At 42.5% G+C, this 27,910-nt stretch overlaps 2 protein-coding genes across 2 annotated transcripts in view; one reads left to right on the forward strand and one right to left on the reverse strand.

Annotated features, from left to right (window-relative positions):
* Nucleotides 1-26,667, forward strand: part of LOC306932932 (S-adenosyl-L-methionine-dependent tRNA 4-demethylwyosine synthase TYW1-like) — a gene marked incomplete at both ends in the record, with an annotated part of 83,893 nt that extends 57,226 nt beyond the window's left edge. The window contains 2 exon segments of the mRNA XM_079514905.1: nucleotides 24,256-24,423; nucleotides 26,641-26,667. Coding sequence (XP_079371031.1) covers nucleotides 24,256-24,423; nucleotides 26,641-26,667 — 195 coding nt within the window.
* The window catches only part of LOC306932808 (S-adenosyl-L-methionine-dependent tRNA 4-demethylwyosine synthase TYW1-like), a 285,807-nt gene that overhangs the window by 59,958 nt on the left and 197,939 nt on the right, over nucleotides 1-27,910 (reverse strand). The window lies entirely within an intron of this gene.

A 27,910-nucleotide genomic window follows, 5' to 3' on the forward strand; every position in this document is an offset into this window, starting at 1 on the left:
TCCTTCTTATCGGTCCCTCTCCCCTGGTCCACTGGTCCTTCTTATCGGTCCCTCTCCCCTGGTCCACTGCTCCTTCTTATCGGTCCCTCTCCCCTGGTCCACTGCTAGTCCACACTCTGTCCTGACTCCTCTAGCTCAATGGTTCCCAAAGTGGGGTCCGGGGGACCCCTAGAGGTCTTTGAGAGAGTTCCAGGGGGTCCCCAGCTAAATGATAATTAGGAACCAAATGGACCCTTATGGGTCTGTAACTCAGAGAGTGTACAAATAACTCTGAGAGTGTACAAATGGAACCAAATGGACCTGTTAGGGTCCATTTGGTTCCATTTGTACACTCTCTGAGTTAAATTAACATTGATTTTACAATATAAATTGGGGTCCCAGAGATAGAAATGCCAATAAATGGGGGTCTGTAAACTAATGCATGTCAAACAGGGGGTCCTTGAAATTAAACGGTTTGAGAATCACTGCTTAGAGCTGTAAAAAATCTTCTCTTATTGGGGTCCACTGGCATGTCTTTTCAAATGGGGTTCTGTGGGCCAATTCGTGTCAATTTGAGGGTCCTTGACATGAAAAGGTTTGGGAACCACTCCTCTAGCTCTCTCTCATCTCTCACAATGGCAAAAACTTGACCAAAAAGCGTCATCAGTGCCAGTGGTCATGACTGCCTCTTCTACCCACATACAGTGGTGGAAATAGAAAATGTACTGACATGTTTTACTTAAGTAAAAGTATCAATACCGCAATGTAGAAATACTAGGTTACAAGTAAAAGTCCGGGATTCAAAATGTACTTGAGTAAAAGTCCAAAAGTATTGGCATAAAAATGTACTTAAAGTATGAAAAGTTAAAGTACTCATAATGTAGAATGTCCCGTTTCAAGTATAAAAAATCTTTTGAAATGCGACGCATTGTGAGCTTGTAGATCTGACATTTTCAAATGGCCAAAAAATGGTATAAAGGGCTGAAGTCGTTAATGTAATGTAATAATCAAAATCTATAAAGTAACTAGTACCTAAAGTTTTCAAATAAATGTAGTGTAGTGGAGGTAAAGTAGAATATTTGGATCCGAGATGTAGTGGAGTAGAAGAAGTCAAAATATTGGAAATTGGAAATACTCAAGTACAGCCATCTCGTTCACAATAGAGTTGCCCACATTGCTCTATCGCTGGGTGCTAGCGACCCCACCCCTACCCTGTGACATGAATGGATGAAAGATTGAAAAGCAGGTTAATTTCTTATGAGATTTTGCCTCGCAGACCCCAAACGAATTTTTTTTTTTTGTTATCGTTGAGATCTTGTCCACAATTCCATGCCGTATTGATTTGAAACTTTGATCAAAATAACAATTATTTTACATTCTCTAGTGTAGACTTCTTGCAAATGAAGTAATGCAGATGTTTAACACTACTTTAACTCTTGAGAGCGTCTCAAGAATGTAAGATCTAATAAGGGTCCATTTGGTTACCAACTCTCCATCATTTAGCCGAGGACCACCTGGAACCCCCCTCAAGGACAACTAGTGGTCCCCGGACCACTGGTTGAAAAACCACTGAACTAAATGAAACCGCCCAAAAGGTCAACAGCTTTGAGAGTGGTAGAACGAAACACTGGGCAAAAGGTTGGCTACAATCTTGTTACCATGCAGACCTTGATGTGGAGAATAGAAGGCTGTGTTGAGAGTTGCAGCACACCCTACCTTTTATTTATTTATAGGCTGTGAGAGGCTTACTGATAATGTCAGTGAGTACCTGTTTACAAGGGTGTGTGTGTGTGTGTGTGTGTGTGTGTGTGTGTGTGTGTGTGTGTGTGTGTGTGTGTGTGTGTGTGTGTGTGTCTTGCCTGGCAATGTACTGTATGGCCACATACAGGTCCAAATTCCTACACCATACTGTTGTTTTAGCATTAATATGACCGGTTACTTATAAAATGATTATTACTTTGCTACAGTATAAGCAGGTTCTTGGGTTTTATGAGGTGCTTTCAAAGAAAAGAAAAACACTTAGTTTCCTCTCCAAGCCTTCCCCTTAGACCACCATTGACTCACATAAAAGGTCCCTGCGGCAGGAGGCTATATCGATCCCTTTGCTACATAGCAATTAACTCTATATCACGAACGAACGAATGCTGTGGTAGCAAGGGAGGGTAAGGGAGCATTAGATTGGACAGGTAATCTGACTGAGATACCCATCTAAGGTGGTCATGGACTCATGCGCATAATATACTGTACAGCAGTGGTTCCCAAACTGTGGTGCGTGCACCCCTTGTGGTGCGCTGCAGGCACCTTCTATAGTCGGTGCGCGACATGAAAAGGCTAATAGTGGTGCTATGGTTTTATTTTAAATATATTATCATATTATGCCAATATATGGCAAGGTAGCTATATGCAGAATATAGCCTCTGCTGCGTGTGGATATATGTGGATAAATAGGAAATGTATGTCTCTATAGGGCCAGAGCGTAGGGAGGAGTTTCGCTCAGAACGGGATATTCTTTCTTTTCAAAATCTTTTTATTCAGGTTTTTGTAACAGTAGCCCAGGGACAAGTATTAAACAGACGTATAAAATATAAAAATAAAACTCAATCCCCTACCCTCACCCACCCACAATCCCAAGGATAGTCGGAAAAACAGTCTGGAGGAAATACAAATAAATAAATAGATATATCTATATACACATATACACAAAAATACATGCATACATAATTACAAAAAATAGGTCAGGAAGTAACAGGGGGTGCACGGCCAAAAAGGTTTGGGAACCGCTGCTGTACGGACCGGTATACGCGCACACGCACAGACACACAGACATGCACATACTGTGCAGTACATGCACACACAGCCACAGGCGCGCACATGGAGTTATGACAGGCAGCTACAATATGCTGTATGTATTGTAGAGCTGACATGTTTATATAAATAAATGAGCTCAATTGACATTCCCTCCCATTATACTTGCATGCCTTTCCTGGTAGACAAATACTGTATGCTGTAAATCCTACAGAACCAGGGGGGATTCAGATAAAAGGGCAGTGTGTGTATGTGTATGTATGCTCAACACACAACTGTCAATGAACTGCACACGGGCTCATTTGTAGCTGCAATGCAACATTGTCCATTATGAAACCCAATTTAATCCTATAAAGATGTCCGACAGCATTATTATGTTTCAGGGTTCCCACCGTGGGAACTTCCCACGGTCATTAAATTCATGGACATATTTTTGAAAAAATAAGAATAAAGTTTTCCAGGCATGGAACAGGTTTGGAATTAACTTAATGTTCTGGAAAATATAATTTACATCGTTTTTGGCTATTGAGTTTGTTCATAAATAATCATGTCCCACAACATCTCAAGCAGTGGTGTCATGGTCGTAGTACCACGCAGTTTGTACCAAACAAATTGTGACGTGCACGCACAGGTACGGAACGGAACGGTGCACGCTAGAACCCGTCCCCCTAGATTTAAGAGAAGAGGCTTTCCAAGACGCACCAAGTACAGTGGTCTAGGTTTACTGGCTAAAATTGTAATGTTTTTTTTTGTGGCTTTTGCCTTTATTTTATATTTTGTATGGAGGGACAGACAGTAGGCTGACAGGAAATGGGGAGAGAGATGGGGGGAAGACATGCAGTAAAGGCCGTCGGGATCGGGAGTCGAACCCGCGGCACACTGCCAGACTGGGCTACCAGCCAAGGTGCCTGGACCACTGAGCCATGGCCCAGGCCCTGAGTGCACATTTCTGCACGTTCTGCACGCAACAAGAACGCCTCCTCCTCCATCAAAGAAGAGATTCGTACAAAGCAAACTTTCGCTACTGCAGAACAGTAAAGAAGTTTTATCTAAATATTTAAAGTCTACTTTTGTGTTTGTGTCTCATACACCATAAACAAACAATATATACCGTGCCCAAATGAAATGGCTACTACTTTGCATAATAACAACAGCTTTAACTGTTAACCTGATAACAAGAATGCCTCCTCCTCCATCAAAGAAGAGATTCGTACAAAGCAAACGTTTTAGTTTCGCTACTGCAGAACAGTAAAGAAGTTTTATCTGAATATTTAAAGTAAACAAACAATATAGGCATAGGCTATCAGCTGTTCTGTGCGCATGCACACATTTAGGCGCGAGTGCACGTGTACACGACCGTGCCGTGAACTGAAAACATAAATCACCATTAGACCACTGATCTCAAGCATTACATGAAATACGAGTGGCCTAAAATAGTCACTTGAAAACATGTTTGTCACGTGATATACCTTTGCTCGAGTCTGTCTAGGAGCACTGACATTACACATGTTTAAGAGCCTAAGAATCATGGAGCTTAAAAAATAGTAACTTCAATTTTCTCCAACAAAATAAACAACAATGCAAGCTTCGCAGCTCAGACTAATGTGTGTCCTGGCTCTCGAAACTCAATAATGTAACCCCCTCGTTCACATGGGGTGACCTCCACTTGAGTCAATCTCTCTCCCCTTTGATTGTGATCTGTGTTGTCCTTCACTATGCTGCTGAAGCCCTTGGGCTGCTTAACTTCAGGCAGTTATTGACTTGGACATAATTTATGCCTGGCTGCTAACAGTATGATAGAGGAGTGTAAAAGGCAAGTCTCAAAGTAGTCCTCATCAATGGTTCATGGCAAAGATCACAGCATAATGTGTCTCTTTGTGAAATCTGTTGTTCGCATGGTCGTTGGCGTCATCAAGCGTGCGTCTGTAGTGACGTGTGTCTTTGCATCTGGAAGCTGAACCCAACTAGCTTTTGCAGCAGCTACAAACGTTGGATGCATATTTTTATCTTCATGTCTCTGGCTTCCATTGACAATGAATGGTAGACTGTATCTTTGTATCTACGTACAGTATTTCAATGGTCATCTCAATGGTGAGAGAGTAGTTACCACGTACCGCCAATGGAAAGTATAGTGTGGCTACTTAAAATGTATGTTCAAACTTAAAAGCATAGAATGATTTAATGATTTGATCAATTTGGGCTATGGAGACATGTTCCATTATATTGATTGATAAACGCCTTCACATTCTGCTATTTATATTTCTGGCAAGCACAAAAGCAGGGAAAACTAATAGAATACGCACATCACGTATACAGTAGTTGAGGTGGACAGGTGGTGGGTTGGAAAGTGACATCAGAAAAATAAGAATAAACCTGCACTCTCATCTGCTCCAATGTAATTTATTGACAATGTTTCGACCAAGTTTCGACCAAGTTTGACGAGATGAAGAGCCTTGGCTTGAAACGCCGTCAATAAATGACACTGAAGCAGATGAGTGTGTGGGTTTATTCTTCTTTTTCTGAGGACAAAAGCAGGGAACTCTCATTGATTCTACAGTTAAAGACAACAACCATCAGAACAAAGCAAACCGTGTGGGGATATGCTGATAGCAGCAGCAGCACACAAAAACAGTTACACCATGTTTATAGTCTCAAAATGTCTCGCTATCAGAGTGTGGTGGAAAATATTGGCAAGCCAAGCTTTTAAGACATTCTCCACAAGAAACACAATGTACCACTACTGCACAATGTACCAATCCTGACAGAGCTTTCATCTTCTGCCTCTCCTATAAGTCCTCCATAAAGAAACCCCCATGCACAAAGAGAAATTGTCTGCCCACTCTCCTTAAAAAATTCAAGTGTTTTCTTCTTATCCCTCCGAGCATGTTTGTATTACTATTTAATCCGTCTCCCTGCCAATGTCTACTGTATATGTGTGCCACGGTCTGCAAACGGAGGCTTCACCATCAACACAAGTTATTAGTCCTGTGATCAACCAGCCGGTATATGTGGTGCAACAACAATTACTACCCATGCTGCAGTTTATTGCCACGTGTCCCTTCATTTGTTTGTTTTGCAGTGATGCCGTTATCTGATTTATATTTATCGCCAATCCTGCATCTGGTGCATGGTTGGTCACCCAGGTGGGGAAATAGATTCTAGAGAGCGAGAGAGAGAGGCATGAAGAAAGATTAGTCAAGGGGCGTAGTTGCACCGTAATAAAAATGCATCATGCCGTTATTTGTTCAGGCACACAAACCAGCTGTCGTATATATATATATATACAGTACACATCAGTGAGGAGAGCCTTGAGGATAGGTATTGACTGTTGCTATTATGGATTAAGTCAAGGTATATTCGTGAACAAGCAATGGATCTCTCTGTCCCCCCCACCCCACCCATTACATTACATTTTCAGTGGTGGAAAAAGTACTCAGTTTTGTTACTTAAGTAAAAGTATCAATACTGCAATGTAGAACTACTTTGTTACGTTAATTAAAAGTCCAGAATTTACTTGAGTAAAAGTACAAAAGCATTGGCATAGGACTGAGGCCGATTCTAAAAAAAAGTTTTCGGAGAAAAAAAAAATCTAATGTTCATTCAAAAATGTTATGTTGTTATTGCTATATACTGTACATAGCAAGAACAGGAAGTTCCCACCCTGAAAAAGTAAAAGTACTCATTATGCAGAATGTCACAGCACAGTACTTGCTGAACCCCTTTTGGTGTTTTAAACATGTTATAATTTAGCTATTGAAAAAAAGCAGATCTACAAGCTCATAGTGCGCCACTCGGTGGCGCGCTATGAGCTTGTAGATCTGCTATTTTTGAAAAATCGTGAAAATATTTATTTCAGAAAACTGGAGGATTTTAGAAGATTTTTTTTTAATTTCGAGGTCAGGCCTAAATGGGTTAAAATGTACTTTGTTACTTTCCACCACTGTACATTTTATACATCCTCTCCTCTCTCTCTCTCTCTCTCTCTCTCTCTCTCTCTCTCTCCTCGTACTCCCCCCACTCTTCCTGATGATTTATACTGGGGGCTCTGGATAGTTGATCTTTATTCAGCGAGCCTCCAGGCAAGGCTGATAACACCAAGGCTCCCCATCAATTCTTCTGCCCCACCTCCACTCCTCCTCCCTGTGCTGTGGCCGCAGCCACATCCTCAGTCCAGCTCACTGCCTGCCCGGCATTGTTATCTACCAGCGATCATATCGGCTGCTCTGCTCCTCAGTCCTGTGACCCAACAGGCGTTAACCCATTTTGACCTGAGATCAGATTCTAAAAATTCTTCGTCGTTCTTCGATTTTTCAAAAATAGCAGACCTACAAGCTCGTAGCGCGCCACTCGGTGGCGCGCTATGAGCTTGTAGATCTGCTATTTTTCAATAGCTAAAGCATAACATAATGCTAACACCAAAAGGGGTTCCCGCCCAATATGGGTTAAAGTTATAAATCGGTATGCCACTTGGCACATAAAGACACATTCAGAGACGGGTCCCCTTGGTCGCAGTGAACGTATTTCCTGTAGGTCGGAGACGACCTATCTGCGGTGTAAACAGGCAGGTCTTCTTCTACTACATTGAATGGTAGAGTGACTGATGTTATTAGTCTGCTCAAACGTTACTCTTTTACCTGCTTTTTACTAACACTAACTTTACAATGATGCCCAGAACATCGGGATGAACCTGTGTAGTTTATAGCTGCTCCAACATTGGTGGCAACATTCAACTTTGGAGAGAAACGGAATGTCAAAAAATACACCGCGGTGGCTGAGACCAGAGCCATAGAGTAATGGTTGAGACGAGGCAGTGAAAGGTCCTGAAAGATACATAACGGGGCGGAGGTGAGCGGGTGGGGGTCGACATATGCCCTTACTGGGCTGCATTCACAAATTCAAGACACCTGTCTTGCGTTTGTCTTGTGTCTGTTTAATGGCCGCTCCAATGCATTTCCAATGGAAGCCCATATGGTTTGACCAAACATTTTGTTTGATGTCGACCCCGCCCACTCACCTCCGCCCCACCCCCTCCTGGTGCTGCGGCCATCTTGGAAACTAAACACAATATGAACAATGGGAGAAGGGTGGGGCCGAGAAAGGCCCTTATTGTTGTGGTGAATGAGAGTGCATTTATGAATTACACCTGCTAGTTTTCATTTTCACTAGTTGCCATTCACCTGAAGGTAACTTTTAGGGATTGTAAGTTTATTGGTATACTGTAGCATAGCCTAGCCTGTGTGATTTCTGGTCTAGAGGGGCGGGTTCCTGCGAAAACAGCCGGTAGATCCTATTGGTTCACCGATCTGAGCACCCGCCCCCCTCCTCCCCGCCCCGGTAGTACACAGCGTAGAACATTGACGTCACCAAATTTGGAGCGACGCCCCTCTGCACTGTAATTGGTTAGCGGAATACAAGTTGGCTCCCACTTTCAATGGCAGATTGTCCAGTGGGTTTCCCCAGGCTTTTCTTTTTGAGCCGAATTTGAACGAAAATAAGAGCCTTGGGACCAAGCCCCCAGTAAGGCTATCCAACGTTGAAGATGCCACTACCTACTGGCGAAATGTGGAATTGCAGCACTTAATGGAAGTGGACGGACGTTCATGACGTCACGTGAAAAGCCCGGACCTCAAAATTGAAGCCCCCGGCTAAACGTCCGCTCGCTCGAGCCATTGAGTTATAATTATACTTCCGGAAGTCTTCCGGGTGCTTCAAAACGCCACTGAGCAACTTCCACTGAAATGAATAGCGGGGGGGGCAGGGCTAATGCTCCAGTTCGGTCTCTATCCTTCTTTATATTCTATGCTTGGGACCAAGAGGCTATAACTGTAGCACAACATCAAATAATTGTGTTCAAAGTGCTTTACACAACTAAACATTAAGCAATTGATGGACGTACACTACAGTATGCAGTTACAAATATCACAACAACTACTAACGACTAGACGAAATTACCCGACAGGTATTCTATCTACATCATCATGCTGCTATGGCACATTGCCTCTGGCTTGGTAGACAGGAGTGGAGATCCTTTGTTGATGCCCTACGTGCCAGCCGGCATAAAGAGCAGTAAGTAAGTTGCAGGAATGTGCTACCTTCAGGCAAATGTCACCGATGCTGACTTTGACATGACCGCCGGCTGGCAGCTTGCTTTCAGCACTCTCCCGCAGGCCAGGTTGGACCCACGAATCCTCCACACACCCGCCACTGTAGCCTGTGACCACCTGAGTTGAATATGCACAGTCTGGCCTGGGCCATAGCTCAGTGGTCCAGGCACCTTGGCTGGTAATCCAGTCTGGCAGTGTGCCGCGGGTTCGACTCCCGATCCCGACGGCCTTTACTGCATGTCTTCCCCCCCATCTCTCTCCCCATTTCCTGTCAGCCTACTGTCTGTCCCTCCATAAAAAATATAAAATAAAGTCGAAGCCACAAAAAAAAACTTAAAAAAAAAATGAAAAGAATATGCACAGTCTTAGCCAGTCACCGACTTGATAAGGATCCAAATGGATTTAGACTGTGTGTGTCCACCAAAGCGTTGAAAACGGCACAGCACTCCTGTCCAAGCAAAGAAAGGAATGTCCACACACGATAATTATGTTTACTCCCCGTCCTCTCTTTATTTTAACCAAACAACGTTTCGCCCGTCCGTCTAGAGTTGAAAATGTTTCAACTTCTTGTTGACCAAGATGAAAACACACACACGTGAACGGGCAGCGCAGAATTCAAAACAATACTGTATGCTGCGCTGAGGAAAAACGACCTCGGTGGAAAGTGATGAAACGAGGAATGTTTCAACGGACGACTCCGTGACGAGGCTGCTAAACGAGGCTGTTTGCGTTCCATTTTAATGAATTAAGACACAGTAAAATCTGTTCAACACAATGTGAAAGGTTTTTGGACATTCTCACAGTGAGCATCTCGTGTCACACATACAGTACAGTACAGTACAGAGTACACACTTGCTCACTCACTCACACGTACAGTACACACACACACACTTCCTCTGCGTGGTAGCTGGGTTATAGGATCAGACAATGTTCTTGGCCGAAAGATCAGAGAATCTTGCTAACAGTTGCCACATTGGCCTCTTTACAACAACACCAATGCGCTCAGCCCTTCTGTGTGTGAGCGTTGTGAGAATGGACGAGTGTCTGTGGGAGTGTTTGAGTGTGTTAACCCATTAAGACCTGAGACCAGATTCTAAAAATGTCTTCTAAATCCTTTTTTTTTCCCGACAGTTTTCGGAAAAAACCTATGTCAGTGGTGCTCAAACTTTTTCACCCCAAAATGATATGCATTTGCCCGCCGATCCCCATCTGAAAATGTTTTGTGCCCCCCCCCCCCCCCCTAGCTGTTGAAAAATAGCAGATAGATCTGCTATTTTTGAAAAATCAAGTTTGAAATAATGGTTAAAAGCTAATGTGATGGGTTTCACTGTGTACACGACACGCGTCGTTATCATATTCAATATTATGCCAGAAATTGTAATTACTCCTCCAGTCTGTGGCGCTTCTTCTCTCTCTAGTATAGGCACAGAGCTTGGGAGTTATTAAGAGAGCCAATGCCCACGTTAATCCTCCCAGTGTCATCGTCAGGCTCTTTGCTACGATCCCCCACAGCCCATTAGCTTTCCTGTGGCATGCACTGTTGGAGCTGTTGTTCATCTCTCATTAGCTCTCTCTCTTTGGTTGATGTCATGGGCAAGGCCAGATGGTTTTTCACCCCAGACAGTGTTTTCTCTCATCCACTGATTGGAGATAATACAAAAATAATAAATAAATAATGAGATTGCGTCGGGGGTGAATTAGCGTTTCTTTTTGCCGATTCAGATGCTACAGACTGTGAATCTTGTCAGATTTAAACAATTGAAGGATTTATTTTATATCATACGGCGACACATTTATTATGAATTTATTTTTCTTTGTCTGAGGAACAGTTATTAAAATCTCAATGGACCGTGAAGACAGTGTACCAACTGAATCCCTACGGTACATTCTTATTATTACAGATCAGAAAAGTGGTACAAGTGGAAGAAGTACTTAATTGTTTTACTTAAGTAAAAGTATCAATACTGCAATCTAGAACTTTTACTCTGTTACCTCAGAACGAAAATACATCGCATGGATGCAACTCCTCAGTGATGTATCCCAAGGTCATCAGGGTTTCGGGTCTCGCGAGCATCATACCCGTCACTCAGGTGACCCAGCCGGGGTGATCAAGTCCCGACTTACGTCCCAGTAGAGCTACCCTCGATCAGACCCACTAGGGAAAGACCAGGGCCACACAATCCGTTGGGACCACTCCGGAACTACTATGCCGCGACTGAGAGGTACAATTCTGGCATGTGGAGGGACTAGGCTCTGTGGGTTGACTCCTGTCCGGGCCCCTCCTACGTCTCACCAGGTCCACTCCTGCTCTCACCAGGAGTACAGCGAGGACCTGTGCGTTGCACCAGACTCCCAGCACCAGACACTTCAATCAGGAGTGGTGGATTCTTGAGCCGCAAGTAAAAGTCCGGAATTCAAAATGTACTTGAGTAAAAGTATAAAAGTATTGGAATTCCAAAAGTAGAAAGTAATCACTGTGCAGAATGTCCCATTTCAAGTTTTCAAATGTATAAAAAATCTTTTGAAAATGGCCGATTTACAAGCTCACAATGTGTTGCGAACTTGCGATGCAACGCATTGTGAGCTTGTAAATCGGCCATTTTCAAATGGTCAAAATGTATATAGGGATAAAGTGGCTAATGTATGTTTTGGAATAATAATCAAAGTGACTAGTAACTAATGTTTTAAATGTAGTGGAGTAAAAGTACAATATGTATCTCTGAGATAAAAATATTGGAAATACTCAAGTAACTAAAAAAAATTACTTAAAGGGGCATTCCACTCATTTTCAACATTTTACTATGTCATTAATATGCCTTAGAGCTGTTAATGTTATAATAATAAAAAGGTTCCCCCATTCTGTGTTTCCTAGAACTAGAGGTCTGAAAAAAATCATTAACGTTAATGATTTTTTTCATAATTACAGTTCTAGGAAACACAGAATGGGAGGACCTTTTTTATTATTTCCACACAACAGCTCTAAGGTATATTAATGACATAGTAAAATGTCGAAAATGGGTGGTTTCCCCCTAAGTAAATGTTACTTTCCACCACTGTGGAGCTTACAGTAAGTGCAGCCTTTTCCTCGGTATGAATGGATGTTTTTGTCTGAGCTTTCGAATTGATCCACAATGTAGCCCATCCAGATGGACATGGTTGTCCACTCTGCTAGCCTCGTTAGCGGCCTGATTCACCGTGAATTGGTTTTGTCACTTGGCTACTCGGTAACGGAACAAATTCACGGAACGTAGCGAATCGGGTTGGAAGCCAGGCTACACCTACTGCAGTAAGGGTTAAATTAAATTCATTTTGATTCTCCAAACCCTATTCAGAGTCAACGCGGACTCATTGTGCTCCCATGCCGCCCTTTAAATGTAAGTCCATGATCATATTGTGTGGCGTGCCGACTGCCGACTAGTGCCAGCTAGTTTGATATCACCTGGGGGTTGTAAATTGAGCCCACATTTATTGGAAACACAGAAAAGCACATTGTACCGCATTGAATGTTTTTTCATGTGTGCACTGAATACTGTTCGTTTCTCAATTCTAAGTCTACAGAACTCTTTAGTTTAAACCTTGTCAACTGTCGAATATGGTTCACTGGAACGGCAACAAAGTACTGGAAGAAATATTCCAAAACATGTATACTCTCTTTCTGTGTCCCCTCGGACTTCCTCCTGCATAAGTCTGTAGAGAAAAACACTTTCCCACCAGTGGAGAGGCCTAGGATCGATTCCCGTCGGCACCACTGGGGAATTTATTTCTAAATTGGTTGTTGGAGGCTCGAGGGCACAGGGGAACTGGGAGAAAGATTGAAACTACTGCCTGTGGACTTTGTTGAAGAATTTTTCATTTCATTACATTAATTTCATTACCAAACAGCACTCGGCATAAATGATTAGGGGGTCAAATCAACTAATCAAATGATTCCCGATCCCGTGCCGGCTGCAGCTCACCACTCCTTGGCTGCGGCTCACCGCTCCAAGAGATGGGTCAAATGCGGAGAACAAATTTCACTGCGTTAACTTTAAACTGTTGGTTTATTTACTCTGTCTGTGTCCGACTAAGGTACTGTTGGTTGTATGAAAACGACATAAATAAGTCCCTGTCATATGGAGGTAAAAGGAGATGTCTCAGTCTAAACTTGTTTTCATTTGTAATTCCCACTACCTAGTTTTGTTCATTTTTTTTTCTTCCTTATTTTTGAGTGGTGCAACCACTCCATTGTGGAGCTATGTGTGTCCCTGGGTCCGTCCGAGCACGAAAATAGTGTTTGGTTGGTTTTCACCACCAACTGTCACTGTTGCGCAACCTCACACACACACACACACACACACACACACACACACACACACACACACACACACACACACACACACACACACACACACACACACACACACACACACATTAACTGTATATATGATGATTTTGGGTGTGACAGTACAGTACTGTTATATTATATTGATACGAATAATGAGAAGCAGTAAAAGGGACTATTACAGTAAAATATTGGATGAAAATAAGAGTAATATTAGAAATACATGGAAGGTACTTAATCAAATTATAAAAAAGGGCGATGGGAAAATAGAATACCCAAATTATTTCCGGACAATGAATAACACAACTAATAATGAAATGAATTTAGTGGCAGATGAATTCAATGATTTTTTTGTCAAGGTTGGTCCTGGTTTGGCAAGGAAGATCCCAAAGACTGGCAATAAAAATACTGTGGAGAGCCAAACCATAAAGGTGTCAAACTCTATGTTTTTAAAAGGAACAGATGAAAAAGAAATAATTGACATTGTCAATAAGTGTAAGGCTAAGACGTCTACAGACAATGACGGATTTGACATGGCATTAGTCAAAAGCATTATTGAATATGTGGCGAAACCTCTAGCATACATTTGTAATCAATCATTAAAAAAAGGAATATTCCCAAACAAGATGAAGATAGCAAAAGTTGTGCCGATATTCAAGACCGGAGACAAACACGAACTCACAAATTACAGACCAGTTTCACTCCTCCCACAGTTTTCCAAGATTTTGGAGAAAGTGTTTTATAAGAGGCTAGAAGAATTCATAACCAAACACAAAGTATTATGTGAACAACAATATGGTTTTAGGGCAAATAGGACAACATCTCATGCACTAATGGAATTTGTTGAGACAGTAACTACGGCACTAGAAAATAAAGATTATGCAATAGGAGTATTTCTCGATCTTAGTAAAGCATTTGATACGGTACATTATGACTTATTATTATATAAATTAGAAAAATATGGAATTAGAGGATTAGCCCTCTCCTGGGTAAGTAGTTATTTGCAAAACAGAAAACAGTATGTACAAATAAATAATTATAAATCTCAATTATTAGATGTGGAATGTGGGGTTCCTCAGGGTTCCGTGTTGGGTCCATTGCTCTTCATCTTGTATATAAATGATATGTGTGAGGTTTCAAAACTAATGAAAACAATAATATTTGCAGATGATACTAATTTGATCTGTAGTGGAGATAACCTGGAACAACTTCTGGAGACTGTGGAACAGGAACTAAAAAGGTTAAAGAGTTGGTTTGATTTTAATAAATTGACACTACATTTTTTTTTATAAAGTATATTTATTGGTTTTTACAAACAGACATTACACAACATTACAGACAACAAACAGACATTACACAACAAGAACATAATAACAAACAACAAAAGAAAAACAAAAAAAACAAAAAAAACAGCTCAGGCACAACATCATTATAAATAAAAAGATTGAACATACAAAGACATGGCAAGGACAATGAACCATAATGACTCTGAATATAAATACATGTTAAAAAGGCAGACAATACAGTTATCATAGGCACAAAACATTACAATAAGAGCAGACCAATGCATACTCCACTCAAAGGCGGCGACCGCCCCCCCTCCAGGCGGCAGGGCCACCGCCCCAAGAAGCGGCCCCGATGCAATGCATCGAGACCCCTGCCCGGGCGACCACCCCCCCATACCCAAAGGGCAGACCAGCCCCCACCCCAAAGCAGAGCACACACTAGGGAAGAATGCTGGCATATAAGATATCTAAGGCTGGCACGGAAAACCTCCAAGTATTGTGGCAGACAATGTTGGTCCAATATGATCTAAATAAGGGTCCCAAATTTTGTAGAAAGTGTCCAATTTAGAATGCAACATGCATGTAATGTATTCACAAGGAATACAGTCCATTATAATGTTATGCCATGATTTCTTTGATGGAGCAACATCCTTGATCCAAAACAAAAGAATATTTTTCCTAGCAGCAAACGTTAATAAGTTGAACAACCTCTTATGTTTGACATCAATAACATGATCATCTGGGAGACCAAGTAAAAGACACAACGGGTTTAAATCGATCGGGACACCAAAAATAACAGAGAGTTCTGATACAATGTCATACCAATAGTTCTGAAGCTTCACACAGGACCAAAGACAGTGAACATAATTACCAATCTCTGTCTTGCATTTAAAGCAAAATGGGGACGCACTGACATCCATTTTATTCTTGAGAGCAGGAGTTATATGTATACGATGTAATATCCTGAACTGGATGGATTTAGTTCGGTTACAAACTGAAATCTGTTTTGCATAGGCCCACATATCTGCCCAGTCCTCATCATGAATAGAGACGTCCAGGTCTTTTTCCCAGGACTGCTTAGTAACCTGAGAGGATATAGATGAGTAGGAATTCAATACGTCACAGAAAATTGAAATTTGTTTCTTGGAAAATTGCAAAGAGAGGGCTCGTTCTACCTGTGAAGCGGAACTATTGGTTACAAGTGAAGTGTCCTCAGTAATAAAATGTCTAATTTGTAAATACCTAAAGAATTCAGATTTTAGCAACCCATGACGCTGCTGCAATTGTGTGAAAGACATCAAGGTCTGGCCAACAAACAGGTCTCCAAGTTTGGTAATGCCCTTCTCATGCCAGGTCTTAAAGCCTACACCTGAGTGTCCCGGCATAAAGTCGGGGTTGCCTACCACTGGAGTAAGGGGAGATGTCAATTTAGCACGGCCTTCAATAGTACGCACAGACCTCCAGGCTTTGACTGAACATAGCGTGATGGGGTTAGAACAACATTTCCTAATAGACTTAAGGTCCTTTATGAATAATAGATTCCAAAGAGGGCACTTGGACTGTGAAGATTCAATATCAAGCCAAATCGAGGAAGGATCCGATTTAAGCCAATTCGTAAGCACCCTGAGGTGCGCGGCCAGTTGGTAATGCCTTATATTGGGCAGATCTAGACCACCATCTGCGCTATCCATTTGCAGCTTGGCCAATTTCAGCCGAGGCTTCCTCCCACTCCAAATGAAAGTACTTAACCAGCCTTCTAGTACCTTGATAACCTTGTTTGTCAACAATACAGGAATCATTTGCAATGGATAAAGTATTCTGGGGAGAATATTCATTTTTATAAGAGCTATCCTACCTAGCCAAGAGAGGGGTAAGGGGGCCCAACGTTCCAAATCTGCCTTTATAATATCTAAAAGAGGAGGGAAGTTGGCCTTGAACAGTGTATCATAAGCAGGTGTTATAGTCACTCCCAAATAAACGAAACCAGCAGGTGACCATTTAAAAGGGAAGGGTTCGGACAGGTCTGGGATAGATGTTAGAGAACCAAGTGGCATGGCTTCAGACTTTTTATTATATTAGTTTTTATTAGGTTTTTTATAGACATGACATACAGGACATACATAACAATGACACATACACCAGACTAGACAATGTATAAAACGAGTGGCAAACCTATCGTGATAAGATAACAGGCTATGAACACAACAATCATAAGACATCAGCATGGCTTCAGACTTAGTGAAATTAATTTTGTACCCCGAAAAGGCGCCAAACCTAGAGATCATTTGAGTTAGACAGGGAATAGAGGAATGAGGTCTGGAAATAAAAATTAACACGTCGTCTGCATAGAGTGTGATTTTGTGCTCCCTTTCACCGATTCGAACACCAGAGATCAGAGCAGACTGTCTGATTGCCTCGGCAAGCGGTTCAATAGCGATTGCGAAGAGCAACGGGCTGAGCGGATCTCCTTGGGGATTACCCCGTTGAATAGAGAAGTTTTCGGACCTAAGTCCATTAGTCAAAACTGCTGCCGTTCGGGACTCGTAAAGAATTTTGACCCACTTGGTAAATCTACCACCCAGGCCGAATTCCTCAAACGTTTCAAACAGATAGGGCCATTCTACGCGATCGAACGCCTTCTCTCTGTCGTCGAGAGACAGCACCATAACGGGGTGGTCGACGCCCTGAGATAGTTGGATAACATTTAAAAGCCTTCTCATATTGTCACAGGAGTTTCGCCCCTTGATGAAGCCTGTCTGCTCTTCTTTAATGATGAAAGGGAGCACTTTTTCCAGACGCATGGCCAAAATTTTGGAAAGCAATTTTTGGTCAGAATTAAGTAAGGCTATAGGCCTGTAGGAGGCGCACTTTTCGGGACATTTTCCTTTTTTGAGAAGAAGTGAAATATTAGCCTCCCGCAAGGACTGAGGCAGGATCCAGGTCTCAGAAGCATGATTCAACATTGCCAAAAAGGGATCTAATAGAATATTACTGAACTCCTTATAAAATTCACAACCAAACCCGTCCGGCCCCGGGGCTTTCCCAGATGGCATACATTTCAAGGCTTCAAATGCCTCCTCCTTTGTGATTGGGGCATCTAGTAGTACATTCTGAGCAGTTGTGACCATAGGAAGATTTAAGTCTTCAAGAAAAGAATACATATCGGAGAGAGCACCATCATCCAGCTGTTCTGTTTTATAGAGATTAGAATAAAATGAGGCAAACTCCTTGTTAATAGTTTTAGTATCAAAAGATCTGACATTATTGGAATCCACAACTGAGGCTATAATTTGAGAGTCAGCTCTTTTCTTAGCCAGATTAGCTAGACATCTGCCGGGCTTATCCCCGAACTCATACATTCTCTGTCTAGCAAATTTAAGGGAGTACTCTGAGTCTTGAATCAACAAAGTATTCAAGGCAGCACGAGTAGCCGTCAATTCCTTAAGCAGATTCGAGCTCGGGGTCAAGATGTGTTTGCTTTCAAGGTCAGCCAGTTTGGATTCAAGGAGTTTGCGTTGTTCTTCCTTTTTACGCCTTTTGGAAGCAACATAAGACATAATTAGTCCACGAGAGTAGGCTTTGCATGTCTCCCAAAGGAGAGAAGGATCATCTGTAGATGATGAGTTAATTGAGTAAAACATTTTGAATTCTGAAGTGAAGTATGAAACAAATCTATCATCTTTGAGAAGGGATGAATTAAGTCTCCAGCGTCTTGATCGTGCTCTCTCCTCAGAAAGTGAATAAACCAGATATACAGGGGCATGATCCGACAAAACAATACTTCCCATGGTACAAGATGAGACCAGAAATAGCTTAGAGGAAGGAATAAAGAAATAATCAATTCTAGTGTAACATTTATGGGGGGCACTGAAAAAAGTAAACTTTAAATCAGAGGGGCATAGGGCTCTCCAAACATCAGAGAATCCAATATCTGAACATAGAGAGGAGAGCATCTTGGCTTGCCTCGAGGGGGAGGCTAAACTAGGTGGGTGTTTGTCTAAAGACGGGGTAAGGTGACAGTTGAAATCTCCGCCCACAAAGGCATCCTCAGAAGCTAGCTCAGAAAAGTCAGCAAAGATCTTAGATAAAAAATCAGCAGAGTAGCCAGGAGGACAATACACATTCATGAATGTCACATCTTTACCTTGAAGAACCCCCTTAACAATTACATATCGGCCCTGGCTGACTTAAGAGGCCTAAATGCAATATTCTTATTGACCAAAATGGCCACACCCCTACTAAATGAGGAGTAAGCTGTAGCAAAAACCTGCCCTACCCAATTTGTTTGAAGTCTAACATTATCCCTGGCCTCCATATGGGTTTCTTGTAAAAAAGCAACAGAAACATTCTCCTTCTTCAAAAATGACAAAACTGCCTTCCTCTTGGCCGCCTTTTGAAGGCCCCGAATGTTCCAAGAGCAAAGCTTGAAACTGTCGGAATTAACCATGGTCATCGAACATGGACTGATACTTAGGCAGAATAGACCTAGAAGGGCCTATAGGCACACTATCCCTACTCATATCTAACAACAAACATGTGTGTCCTGAGCTATAAGACAGATACATAAAAAAGACAGACAAAAAAACACGAGTGGGGGGCCTTTCCCCAAAAATACAGGGACTAATCATCCAACTTAAAACCCTCAAAAATCCACCAAATGTAGATTAACACTTCTCAACAGCCCCACTCCCATAGTCATAAGAAATGTAACAAAGTAAAACAAAAATAATATATATATGTACCCACACGCACACATGCACACACGCACACGCACACACATATCCACAGCGTACATCTAAAGAAAGAAAAAAAAGGGGGAAAAAAAGATTGTAAAAATATATTTTTGTACATGTGCATTAGAGACTGACATTTTGTCGGGACTCCCGCGGGTCACGTGATCGGGACGGGACGGGAATGTAAATCAACAGGAGCGTGCAGGATCGTGAATGACATTTTCAACTGGTCGCGCTGCCAACCAAAAGAACAGAAGCGCCCATCTTTGTTGTAGTCATCTTTCAGTGAGCCAACACTCTTTTGACTTGCTGACGCAAGTCAAAAGAACTACATACCCCATCAGTGCTAATGCTTCCAGGCTCCGCTGAGTCCGCTCCAACCGGGAGAGGATGAAAACTTCCTTCATGCAATCCAGTGGACGTTTCATTTAATATGAAGACATCGCAGTGCGGCCTTGCATGATTCTGCATCGCGCCGGTGATGTGATATAATCGATTATTTATAGCCAGATCATCCTGATGCATTTGTTTCCCCTGGCAGTGGCAACTTGCAATTGTGATGCTACGTTAGCTACATGCTAACGCTGTTACTGTTGGCACTTGCTTGGCTCCCTGAACAGCTGTCTTAGGCTGAGCGAATGTTCAATACATCGTCTCCCTTCTTTCTCACAAACGAGTCCCATACACCAGTGGTTCCCAAACATTTTCATGTTAAGGACCCCTAAATCAACATTTATTAGCCCGCGGACCCCCATTTGAAAATATGCCAGGGACCCCCATAAGAGAAGATCTGTATTACGTTTATTACTGTGTGTAAAAAATATTTATATATGTTTTTATTGGCTATTATATATCTCAAAAATTGACAAAGCACTTGTCAACAGTCAGAACTGTTCTTGGTTTTGTTTTAATATTGATATGAATAGGATATACTGTATTTGGTAGTCAAAGTTAAATCCACCATTGCCCACTTTATTTTATTTTTTTGTATTGGTAGGCTATCTGTCTTGAGAAGCAGGAAGCGATAGATAGATACCGGTAGATAGATAGATGGATAGATATAGAATAACTTTTCCTAGAAAAAAAAAAAAACAGGAGCGGGATGGGAGCGGGAGTAATTTCGAGTGGGAGCGGGATGGGATCAGGAGTCATTCTACAGGAGTGGGACAGGATGGGATTTTGTTTTTTACTCTGGCCCAGGATTGGGACAGGACAGGATTTTTTCTGCAGGAGTGGGATGGGACAGGAGTGAAAATCCACTCCCGTGTCAGTCTCTAATGTGCATGCACATGCCCGTACTGCATATTCATGAAAAAACATACACATACATATATATATATCTCTGTGCATGTGCATACACATACGCACACACGCATATGCATACACACACACATGCCTGCATTGCACAATTATTTCAAGAAGAGTGAGAATAATAATGAAAAATATACATACACATAGATACATGCATACACACACACGCATACATACATACATGCACGCACATGTTACACAAATAAACGCACACACAAACACATCCACACTGCACACAATGTCATATTCAATTGAATGTAAACAGAAAGATCAAGTAAGCATCAAATCCACCAAAAAGAACATCATCACTACCACCAACAATGGCATGGCAAAATCAAAGTCCTGTCCAAAGATCCCAGGTCTGTATGGGCAATACCTCCTCCCAGCCCAGGGAGGCACTACATCCAGAAAAAAGAAATAATAAGAAAAAAAGGGGGGTGCGATTACTCTGCCAGGCCACAAGGGGCGCTAAACAACAGTTCGTCCGTCAGCATAGTGAGTTCAGAGTTCAGAGTTCAATGGTTGGTAACGACGCGACCGGGCGATGACGTCACGCAGCCAGCCAGAGCGGCTAACAACATCGCTAATAATAAAAACTAAACCCCCCCAGTTACATAAAACATGAACAAAACGTCTCGGCATTCAACAAAACCACGCATAGTCATCTAGAGATTAATAAAACCTTATAGTATCGCCCAAAGCACAGAACATGTGAAGTTTTTTTTTGTTTTTTTTGTCCCCCTTTCAAAGAAAATAAAAATAAAGGAAAAACGAGAGGCAGCGCCTCGCCTACTAGTATGAAAACAGATGCAAAAACCGGAGTCATCATAAATTAAAAAAGGGGCATATAAACAAAATTAGATACCTAAGTGTTCGGGTATAACCCAGCTTCACAGTCTCGCACATATGAACCGAAATCTTTAATTAAACGAAGAGGTAGACATGACGTTCGAGCGTTAGCAATAAGCTAACCACAGTAAAGATACTACCATCATTCAGCGTCGGCCTCGGTGTCCGCCACGGTGTCCGCCTTGGCGTCCGCCTCGGCATCCAGCGTCGTCCTCGGTGTCCGAAACGGCGTCCGCCTCGGCATCCGCCCCGGCGTCTCGGTGTCCGCCTCGGCGTCCGCCTCGACCTCCCTCGCCGGCGACACCGAGGCTGCGGCGTCTTTGTAGTAGGCCTTCAAGAAGTCCGCAGCGTCCTTAGGTGATGCAAGAAGCTTTCTTTTGCCGTCCTTGGTCTGGATAAAGAGCCGCGACGGGTAGAGGAGCGAGGGCCTGAGTCCTTGCTGGTACAAAGCGCCCATGGCATCTCGATAGGAAAAACGTTGTTCCATGACCTCAGGGGGGTAGTCCTCGAAGATAAGGACCGGTTTGCCTTTGTAGGACAGATGTCCTCTCTTTTTACGAGCCTCCCGGATTATAGCCTCTTTTATTCTGTAGCGGTGTAGACGGGCAATCACTGCTCTAGGCCTGGATCCGCGGGTTGGCCTAGCGGTCAGCGCTCGGTGACAGCGATCCAATTCAGGCAGTGTAGGAAGGACGTCCTTGCCCAAAATTTCCACCAGAACCTCCGCAAAGAAGTCAGTGGGCTGGTCACTTTGGATCGATTCATCGAGCCCAATAATTCTTATGTTATTTCTACGGCTACGCGAGGACAAATCTATCATTTTGGACTTTAGCTTAGTATAGCTCTCCTCCATTGCCGCACATCTGGCTTCAACCTCCTCCAGCTTGTCGCTATAATGGTTTAAGCCGTCTTCCAATGAGGTCAGACGCTGACCCTGGTCAGCAACGGTTATCTGAAGGTTGTCGAGTTTGGACTCAAGCGAGGAAAAGCCGGTTCTGAACTCGAGAGTAAGGGAAGCTTTCATCTCCTCAATTAGCTTAGCAACAGTAGCCATTTCGGTGGCAGCTACAGAGTCTTCCCTCCTATCCTTACTTCTTGTAGACATTTTGGCTCGTTCAGCCAGAAACAAAAACGCAAATATGTAAGGAAACAAATCAATGCAGTCTGGACAGTCTGAGTGTATAAAAATGAGGCTTATATAGTAATTTAGAAAAGTTTGGGAGCTTCGGCGTGGCAAAGCGCGTCTACTCCATCTCACGACCCGGAAGCACTCGACACAAAATTTAAGTAAAACTAAATACATAATATTTGGAAATCGTATAACTAATACAAATAAAAAACTTACAATAAACAAAATGGAAATTGAACAAGTGGATGAAGTCAAATTCCTTGGAGTAATAATAGATAATAAAGTATGTTGGAAGCCTCATATAAATTATATAAAAACTAAAATAGCCAAATCAATAGCAATACTATATAAAGTCAAAGATTTCTTAAATAAAAGTTCACTATATATGCTATACAATTCTTTTATATTGCCATACATAACATACTGTGTGGAAGTGTGGGGAAACACATATAAAACAAATACTAAATCAATATTTATCCTCCAAAAAAGAGCAATATAAATTGTAAATAAAACTGCTTACAGAGAACCAACAAACCAACTCTTTATCAATTTAAAAGCATTAAAATTCAAAGATCTGGTTGACATGAAAACAGTCCAATTAACGTATAAAGCACAAAACAAATTATTACCAAACAACATCCAGAGGTTGTTCCAGAAGAGAGAGAGTCGTTATGATCTGAGAGGGGTATGTATGTTTAATCAGCCGTTAGTGAGGACCAATGCAAAATGCCACTGTGTTTCAGTGAAAGGGGTTATCCTGTGGAATAAATGCAGGGACGAATTGAAACGATGTGAAACATGGAATAAGTTTAAAAAAATGTTTAAAAAAGATATAATAAATATATATATAGGCTAGAATAGCTGGGTACAGTGTGTACGCATATGTTTTTGTGAGTGTAAAAATGTATGTCAAGGGTCAACCTTGACCCTTGACTGTCTTGTATACAGTATATGCTTGACTATTTATTTTATGTTATTTTTTGATACACAAAGAAGGGGTAGGACCCGATAAGTTTTTAACTAAACTTCTTCCTATCCCTTTTTCGAACATAAATTATAAGGATATTAGATATACCTTGTTTTATTTCTTGTTTTATTATTATTTTAAATCTAGTTCTTCCTTTATTTCCATTGCCTGTTCTTTTATGTTTTAATATGTTCGAAATGAATAAATAAATGAAATGAAAAATGAAGTACTGTAGAGGGACCCCCTGGGGGCCCCCACACGGTAACTCTGTCATTTCTCAACCGTTTCGGACGCGGGGTGGCTCGCCGGAACCGGCCCGCCCCCCTGGGCGCATTCCTGGGGGTCTGGAAGTCCCAAGGATCCCCCGGGTATCCCCACACGGAGTTGCACCACTCAGTTCACACAGTGTAATTTGTTCTTCTTTATCCAAGGTGCTTTGCATAGATTGTGCATTACATTCACCCATTCACACACACATTCATACACCGATGGCAGCGGAAACCATGCAAGGCACCAACTAGCACATCGGGAGCAATTAGGGGTTCAGTGTCTTGCTCAAGGACACTTCGACAGTAACTCTGGGGGAGCCCGGGTTCGAATTGGCAACCTTGCGGTTCCCATCCAGGCACTCTACCCCTGAGCCACCGCCGCCCATGTGTTTTAAAACGTCTTCCTGTCAGGCTTGTGTCTCAATGTTTGCCTATACCCTCTGCAGGTCAACAGTGGGGGGTATTTATTTGGCACTGACCTTGTCTGTGTGTCCACACCCAGGGCGTGACGTACTGCGGGGAGAGCTCTGCCAGCACTCTGACCATGGCCAACGTCCCCTGGCACCAGGAAGTGGTCAGCTTCGTCCAGCGGCTGGTTGACATGCTGCCTCAGTACGAGATCGCCTGCGAACACGAGCATTCCAACTGCCTGCTTATCGCACACACAAAGGTAAAGCGCATGCTTATTACTTCCATTGACCATCCATCAAAACGATGTGCATCTGTTTTTAAGCAAAATAGATTTAATCAAATATATTTGTAATTCTTTGCTTAAAAATTGGTGGTAAAACATACTTCCGTTGACCATCCATAGAGACCATCCATACAGTGCTGTCAAAATGGATTTAATCAAACATTTATACATTTTGCTTAAACAAGCACGTTAATTTATTTATTATCACATAACTAGACAAATCTTGTAAAATCTTATCGTTTTTCCGGCCCTTGGCTAATAATAACGGAACGTGAAAAACGGATGCTTTGGATGCATGAGCGTTGAGCGCGAGCCCCGGCCAGGTCAACAATCTGCAATGTTGAGAGCTGGAGAGCAGCTGGATAAATCCCACCTGAGTTAACGTTGTACTCTGAACAAAGTAGGTTTGTTCAGCTTTGTATGAACCAAATACTACACATATCCGTACGTGGGGGGACAGAGCTTTTGCCTTTGCTGCCCCAACCCTGTGGAATGCCCTCCCTAAGGCACTCAGAGATGCCCCCACCCTCCAAACATTCAAAACCGCCCTCAAGACCCACCTCTTCAATATTGCCTTCCCTAGCTAACCCTTCCCACTGTCTTTCTTTTTAATGTTTTTAGCTTATAGTGTTTTTCCTTTTTCTAATAAAGTTGTTTTTATTTTGTTGTTACCTCTGTAAAGCCCCCCCCCCCATGTAAAGCGTCTTTGGGTACTCAGAAAAGCGCTATATAAGTTTGAGATATTATTATTATTATTATTATATCACCCAAGTCAGGATATTACTAGTCAGCTGCATTCCAGCTGTCAATAATAATCACAAACACATACAATAGACAAACATACTGTACAGTGTATTACCTTTTCCTAAATATGTTCTTTTTCCCCCTTGTCTCTTAACCCATTTTGGGCGGGAACCCCTTTTGGTGTTTTAAACATTATGTTATAATTTAGCTATTGAAAAATAGCAGATCTACAAGCTCATAGGAGCTTGAAGGTCTGCTATTTTTTGAAAAATCGTAAAAATGTGGCGCAAATCTTTGAATATATATTCTTTCAAAGTGAATGTTTTTAACTCTAAATGGGTTAATTGTATTCTTGTGGTATGCCTATTGCACACAAATAATGGTTAAAAGTGGCAAAAGCTAAGGACACACATGCGTTCCAGCAGGTCTTAATGCGTTAATTTACTCGCTCTTTCTAATAGATCTTTTCTATAGACTGCTGTAAAAACTCCATCAGATTATGGAAGAGACTTTTATATGATCATGTCTTCCTCAGCCACTGTTGTATTGATCGTGTGTTCCTCCATGTTGATTCATTGTATGCTGTGTCCCCTGGGGAGACACGACATCAATAATACCTCTCCCCCATTGTACTCTGCCCCCTGCTGGGGAGACACAGCATCAATAGTATACCTCTCCCCAGCTACTGTCCCCATTATTGATTTGCGCGAGTTTAACTTATTCACAAGGGATGTCAGCTTGCATACAAACAATATACTGTGTGTGTGTGTGTGTGTGTGTGTGTGTGTGTGTGTGTGTGTGTGCGTGTGTGTGTGTGCGTGTGTGCGTGTGTGTGTGTGTGTGCGTGTGCGCGCGTGCGTGCGCGTCTGCGTGCGTGTCTGTAATCCACATAACTCGAGAACCATTCACGCCACCGACTTCAAATTCGACAATCGCTTTCCACACCACCACGTGGAGTGCACTGCCCGGCCTTGAGTCGGTCAGATTCACGGTTGTTCAGAACCGCCAGAAAAGGCTCTGGTCAGGCTCTGCCAGTGGACCTAATGAGCCTACGTCCCAAACACCTGTCCACTTTCCAGGCTCTGCCTGAGCCAATTGATTGCCATGGCAACCCCAGCCTACACCTGCCGAATTCCCCACATCTGCCGATTGATTTCCAGTCAGTCCACTTTTCACAGTCAGTTTGCTCTCTTCAGACATTCTCCACACAATCTCCATAGAGGTTTATCTCTGCACAAGGATTTTCCGCCGATACCCCCCCCCCCCCCCCAACACCCTCATATTCCCATATATGGCCAGGCAACGCTGACGAAGACTACACGCCGAAACATGTTCGTTGTTTTGCTGTCTGCTTTGCAGCATACCTTACCTGCTATCGAACAATAAAGTGCCTTAAAGGACTTGCATTCCCGATTTTCATTGATCCTAACTTGCATCGTTCCCAAGTAGGCCGGTAACTGGATCAAGCCCCAGTAAACGTAATATTACAATACCGGAGTCGGAGCTCTCACTTCTTTTGCATAATTGAATCCCCTCCTCCTCCTCGTGGTTATCTATCTATCTTTGCTTTCCCCTCGATGTGTGTGATGAGGTAATTAACCGAGCATTACGTCTGTGTTCCCCCTTGGAAATCAGCCTAATAGCAGAGAGAGAGAGAGAGAGAGAGAGAGAGAGAGAGGGGGAGAGAGAGAGAGAGAGAGAGAGGGAGGGAAAAGGATGAAAGGATCTGCTGAAATGATTAGAATGATTAAGTTATACTCTGTCATTATTATATGATGCTGTGAATAGCCGATCTACAAGCTCACAGTGGGTCAAGTTGGGACATGTGGGTGATGTGACACTACATCTTTTTTAAAGCAGTTTAACCCATTTTGACCTGAGATCAGATTCTATCATCATACAGTGAAGATATGATCTGGCCGCTCCAACTGTCAGGAATGGTCTAATTTGTTTAAAATGTTGAAGGTTGAATTTAATCGTATTAGTGACTTTCTTCACATGTTTTTTAAAGTTTAGGGTTGAGTCTAATATGACTCCGAGGTACTTGAACTCTGGGACAAGGTCAAGTTCCTCTCCACCCAGAAACACACCTGAGGACTCCAACACAACTGGTGTTTTGGAGAAGGCCATGCAGACTGTCTTTTTGGCATTCAAGAGCAGACATGAATCTATAAGCCAGTCTTGAATGCTTGTCAGGGCTGACCAGTTCCCTTCCCCTCCATCAGGCGCCACAGCTGGCCGGGGGGGGGGGGGACAGTTGAGTTTAGAGACCAGGGGCCCTATTAAGCAAGTGGAATCTAATTACATATAATTTTACAGTTTTTAAGAGGTGGGGGCGTGTGCAATGTCATATTACAATTATGGGCCAGGTAAGAAGCGCTTTCGACACCCCGTGGTGTGAGCAAAACGGCCTTGAATTAGTCATGGGAGTGTTTCAGGGAGTTTTCAGGCTTACCCAATGAACATGTCCGTACTATTCTCTTTACGACACCAGCTGATGTCCTCATGGAATGCGCCCTTTTCGGCAAGTGGTATTACATTTCTGCAGACTGGCACCATAGACATGACATGACTTTGTCACATTTGGGTTAATTATTCCTATTGCACTGCATGCTGTCACCTTTATGCCTCAAAAGAACAGATCCACAAGCTGTCACAGCCATGATGTGCATAGCTTGTAGGCCTATGTCTCTATTTTGTTAAGTAACTTGCAGTGTTC

The sequence above is a fragment of the Electrona antarctica genome (assembly GCF_951216825.1).
Source record: "Electrona antarctica genome assembly, chromosome: 11".
NCBI classification, from domain to species: domain Eukaryota; kingdom Metazoa; phylum Chordata; class Actinopteri; order Myctophiformes; family Myctophidae; genus Electrona; species Electrona antarctica.